Source organism: Mauremys reevesii, linkage group 15 (assembly GCF_016161935.1).
Source record: "Mauremys reevesii isolate NIE-2019 linkage group 15, ASM1616193v1, whole genome shotgun sequence".
Taxonomy (NCBI): Eukaryota; Metazoa; Chordata; order Testudines; family Geoemydidae; genus Mauremys; species Mauremys reevesii.
In genome coordinates this window covers 13,452,390-13,458,143 of record NC_052637.1, presented here as the reverse complement: position 1 = coordinate 13,458,143, position 5,754 = coordinate 13,452,390, and the positions used below count along the sequence as shown (strand labels likewise).

The 5,754-nt window shown below is 45.8% G+C and overlaps 1 protein-coding gene across 1 annotated transcript; it reads left to right on the top strand.

Annotated features, from left to right (window-relative positions):
* The first annotated feature begins 4,048 nt into the window (after nt 1–4,048).
* On the top strand, nt 4,049–5,029 carry LOC120383088 (olfactory receptor 6N1-like). Its single transcript, XM_039500720.1, has one exon. It carries the CDS (start codon nt 4,049–4,051, stop codon nt 5,027–5,029), a length of 981 nt encoding a protein of 326 aa, XP_039356654.1.
* Nucleotides 5,030–5,754: the final 725 nt, after the last annotated feature.

Genomic DNA, 5,754 nt, shown 5'->3' with positions numbered 1-5,754 from the left:
GAGGTTAAGGAGAACATTTTTTCCCCTCCTTCCTGTAACAACCTTTTAAGTACTTGAAAACTGTTATGTCCCCTCTCAGTCTTCTCTTCTCCAGACTAAACAAACCCAATTTTTTTCAATCTTCCCTCGTAGGTCATGTTTTCTAGACCTTTCATCATTTTTGTTGCTCTTCTCTGGACTTTCTCCAATTTGTCCACATATTTCCTGAAAGTGGCTCACAGAACTGGACACAATACTACAGTTGAGGCCTAATCAGCACAGAGCAGAGTGGAAGAATTGTTTCTTGGGTCTTGCTTACAACATCCCAGAATAAGGTTTGCTTTTTTTGCAACAGTGATACACTGTTGACTCATATTTAGCTTGTGATCCACTATGATCCCCAGATCCCTTTCTGCAGTACTCCTTCCTTCCGCAGTCTTTTGCCATTTTGTATGTGTGCAATTGATTGTTCCTTCCTAAGTGGAGTACTTTGCATTTGTCCTTATTGAATTTCATCCTTTTTACTTCAGACCATTTCTCCAGTTTGTTCTGATCATTTTGAATTTCAATCCTATCCTCCAAAGCACTCACAACCCTTCCTGGCTTGGTATTATCCACAGACTTTATAAGTATCAGAGGGGTAGCCGTGTTAGTCTGGTTCTGTAGAAGCAGCAAAGAATCCTGTGGCACCTTATAGACTAACAGACGTTCTGCAGCATGAGCTTTCGTGGGTGAATACCCACTTCGTCGGATGCAAGTAGTGGAAATTTCTAGGGGCAGGTTTATATATGCAAGCAAGAAGCAATCTAGGGATAACGAGGTTAGTTCAATCAGGGAGGATGAGGCCCTGTTCTAGCAGTTGAGTGAAAACCAAGGGAGGACAAACTGGTTCTGTAGTTGGCAAGCCATTCACAGTCTTTGTTTAATCCTGAGCTGATGGTGTCAAATTTGCAGATGACTGGAGCATCATCAGGGATCTACAACCCATCCTGGACAATGATCCCACACTTTCACAGGCCTTGGGTGGCATGCCAGTCCTCGCCCACAGACAACCTGCCAACCTGAAGCATATTCTCACCAGTAACTGCACACCGCACCATAGTAACTCTAACTCAGGAACCAATCCATGCAACAAACCTCGATGCCAACTCTGCCCACATATCTACACCAGCGACACCATCACAGGACCTAACCAGATCAGCCACAACATCACCAGTTCATTCACCTGCACGTCCACCAATGTTATATATGCCATCATATGCCAGCAATGCCCCTCTGCTATGTACATCGGCCAAACTGGACAGTCTCTAAGGAAAAGGATAAATGAACACAAATCAGATATTAGGAATGGCAATATACAAAAACCTGTAGGAGAACACTTCAACCTCCCTGGCCACACAATAGCAGATCTTAAGGTGGCCATCCTGCAGCAAAAAAACTTCAGGACCAGACTTCAAAGAGAAACTGCTGAGCTCCAGTTCATCTGCAAATTTGACACCATCAGCTCAGGATTAAACAAAAACTGTGAATGGCTTGCCAACTACAGAACCAGTTTGTCCTCCCTTGGTTTTCACACCTCAACTGCTAGAACAGGGCCTCATCCTCCCTGATTGAACTAACCTCGTTATCTCTAGCTTGCTTCTTGCTTGCATATATAAACCTGCCCCTGGAAATTTCCACTACTTGCATCCGAAGAAGTGGGTATTCACCCACGAAAGCTCATGCTGCAAAACGTCTGTTAGTCTATAAGGTGCCACAGGAGACTTTATAAGCATACTCTCTATGCCATTATCTAAATCATTGATGAAGATATTGAACAGAACCAGACCCAGAACTGATCCCTGCAGGACCCCACTCATTATGCCCTTCCAGCATGACTGTGAACCACTGATAACTATTCTTTGGGAACAGTTTTCCAATCAGTTATTCACCCACCTTATACACCTAGGTTGTATTTCCCATTTGTTTCTGAGAAGGCCATGTGACACAGTATCAAAAGCCTTACTAAAGTCAAGATATACCACATCTACTGCTTCCCCGCTATCCACAAGGCTTGTTACCCTATGAAAGAAAGATCTCAGGCTGGTTTGACATGATTTGTTCTTGACAAATCCATGCTGACTGTTACTTATCACCTCATTATCTTCTAGGTGTTTGCAAATTGATTGCTTAATTATTTGCTCTATTATCTTTTTCCAGATACCGAAGTTAAGCTAACTGGTGTGTAATTCCCCAGGTTGTCCTTATTTCCCTTTTTCTAGATGGGCACTATATTTGCCCTTTTCCAGTCTTCTGGAATGTCTCCCATCTTCCATGACTTTTCAATGGGGTGGTGAGTGGTGATAAAGTCTTACTAGCCTGGATCACACATGCCAGATTGTTTCTAGACTCTGAGTTCAGGGACAGCATCTTCCCTCCACCACCCCAGTGCCTTTCTTGCTCCTCTATTATCATCTCACACTCATTATGGAGTGGGGATGGTCACTCCCAAGTTTGGGTTGCACATCAGTCTGGTTCTGCCCCTTTCTAAGACCCACCATTCAAAGAGCTGTATTTTATTACTGCTACATAGTTAATGTCGGGAAAACAGAAAAAGCATTGCCAGTCCCTCACCATGTAACCAGCACAGGAACTAAGGGAGAATTTACTCCACTTCATAAATTATGATAAAGTTATCTCTTGTGAGGGGGTGAAAATTGTTTCTTTTCCTACAGAGAATTGAAAGGCTGAATATACCAGAATATATTGTTAGATTTATTTCCATTAATTATTACAGAAGATCGGTGCCTACGGACACTAGACCACATTGGAAATCTCAGTCCAAGATTTCAGTTGATGTATTTATTGATTTTGACTCTTAAGACATGGAATGATTCTGACCATTGTCAGAAATGAAATACAGCAATTAAGCATCATTGTTAAGCTCTGGTATGTCACTAGATGGTATATGATATGACGGATCAGATCATTTCTCTGTCTATCATTATTGGCTACCAGAGAAACGGGTCGTTATAGTAGTCATTGGTATCCACGTAAAACACCCTTTTCCCCATCAGAGCAATGTTCTGTCCTCAGACTGAGACTCCTGGCACTTTGCTTTGAAATCTACATTTATCCTTAAAATTTCAGCCTGTACCCAGGAGAGAGAGGGAGTTTCTGAATATTTATGGAATTAATTCATGAGATCTGATTAACTTTTAACTCTATGTCCTTCCCATTCAATCTAGGAAAAGATTTATTGTTCCCAGGGGCGGCTCTACAAAAGTAGTTGCCCCCCAGCAGCGGAGCGCTGCGCCGCTCTTCCCAGTCCCGCCGGGGCCCGTCCTCCGCGCGCCGGGCATCCTGGGAGAGGGCGTGGAGCGGCTCGCCGGCGCCTGCGCGCAGGCATGCCCGCCCGGACGACGCGGGCCCCGGACGAGCGCTGCCGCCGCGGAGTTTCAACCGGGAGCCGCGGGGACACGCCCGAAACGGGCTCCGCGCCCGCGCAGGCCCGCCCCGGCAGGTCCCTGCGCTCGGCCTGCCATCCGCATGACGGAGCCCACTCCAGCCAGCCAAACCCCCCCCCCCCCGCGCCCCTGCCCGCCTGCCCCCGCTGGTGGTGCCTAGAGATTGTTCCTAGACTCAACCCATGGCAGACAGACACTAGGGAAACCAAACGGCCATCACAGAATTCACCAGTTCATCCCTTCAGGTAACTGCAGGTTTCTTTAATGAGAAAGTCCCGTTTCTGCAGAATGTTGAAAGACAAGAACCTCGGTGGAACCGGAGTCCTGTCTGCCAAACCCTGAAGAGTTCTGTGTCGTCAAAAACTTGTCTCTCACCAACGTAGTTGGTCCAATAAAAGGTATTACCTCACCCACCTTGTCTCAAACCCTGAGAAATAAACCGAGACTTCTGGCACTTTGCTCTGAACTCTACATTTAAGCTTTAAAATTGCAGCCTGTAATCAGGACAGGAAGGGGAGTTTGCAAATATTTATGGAATTAATTCATGAGACTTAACTAACTTTTAACTCTATGTTCTTCCAATTCAATTGCACAGCTTGATTTATTGTTCCTGGACTCAAACCATGGCAGACAGAGACTGGGGAAACCAAACGGCCATCACAGAATTCATCCTACTGGGATTCGGGGATCTCCCTGACCTGCAAATCCTTCTCTTCCTGATGTTCCTAGTGATCTACATGGCAACCGTGGCCGGGAACACCCTCATTGTGGTGCTTGTTGTGGCTGACCAACACCTTAACACCCCCATGTACTTCTTCCTGGGCAACTTGTCCTGCCTGGAGACCTGCTACACCTCAACCATCCTGCCCAGGTTGCTGGCCAGTCTCCTAACTGGGGACAAAACTATCTCAGTCAGTGGCTGCATCACACAACTGTATTTCTGTGGTTCTCTGGCATGTACAGAATGCTATCTCCTAGCAGCGATGTCTTATGATCGGTATTTAGCAATATGTAAACCCCTGCACTATTCAGCTCTTATGAATATCAGGTTTTGCCTCCAGTTGGCTGCTGGGTCATGGTTAAATGGTTGTTTGGCTGTAATTATCTTAATCTCATTCCTATCACAGTTATTATTTTGTGGCCCAAATGAAATTGACCATTTCTATTGTGATGGCATCCCACTGATGGAACTTTCCTGCAGTGACACTCACCAGGTCATATTGGTGGATTTCATAATAGCCTGTGTATTCACCCTGCCTCCATTCCTACTAACCCTGACATCCTACATGTGCATCATCTCCACCATCCTGAGAATCCCTTCCACCACTGGGAGACAAAAGGCCTTTTCCACCTGCTCTTCTCACCTGATTGTGGTGACAATTTTCTATGGCTCCATAATGATTGTGTACCTGCTACCGAAACATGATACACTGAAAGACCTGAACAAAGTGGTCTCTCTTTGCTACACGGTCCTGACTCCCCTGGTAAACCCCCTCATCTACAGCCTGAGAAACAGAGAGGTCAAGGAAGCCTTGTGCAAAGCAGTCAGTAAATGTGGCTTTCACCAAAACGTGCAGATACACCTACATAATAATGTAACTTGAGGTTTTCAAAGCTACCTGGGTGATTTCAGCCATCAGCCCCCATTAAAATTAAGTTGAAAACTCCCTTTGAAAATCTCAGCACTCAGTGTTGTGCATCTCAGTGGAAGGACCAGGGAGTGAGGTGGCCATAATCAGAGTCTCATCGTGGAGTTTTTAACTGGTCACTAAGCAGAATGGAAACCAAATTTTAACCAATTTTTATATCTATAAAAAGCCATTTTTGATCAAAATAAATGTTTGGACAATAAAAATACTAACTCCTGGTGCGCATATGTGGAGACGTAAGCCTGGGAAATATGCAGGGACGTAAGCCTGGGAAATATGCCACCTCTGAAATTGTGCTTATTGCCAGCATAGTGCTCTGCAAATCAACCACCTTCACTGTGCTCACAGGCCAGATGCAAACAACCAGGCCCCAGCAGTGATCTCTGGACACTTCACCAGGAACAGCCTCATAGCTCTTTTCTGAGTTAAGCCCGGCCTGTGACCAGCTCCAGCAAAGCAACTGCTCACTGGGCCCTTAGAGGCGGGGAGGTTGGGCAACCACAGAGAAGTATATGCACATGTTAGGTCCACTGGGATTGTCTCCAGACCCAGCTGTGGTTTTGCCAGACACACATAGAACTGAGGACACTTTTGCAGTTGGGTCTGTCAAACCATCACTGATGAGGGACTCTGCCTGCAGCCCTTCAAGGCAGCTGCTGCTCTTCTGCCACCAACTGCAC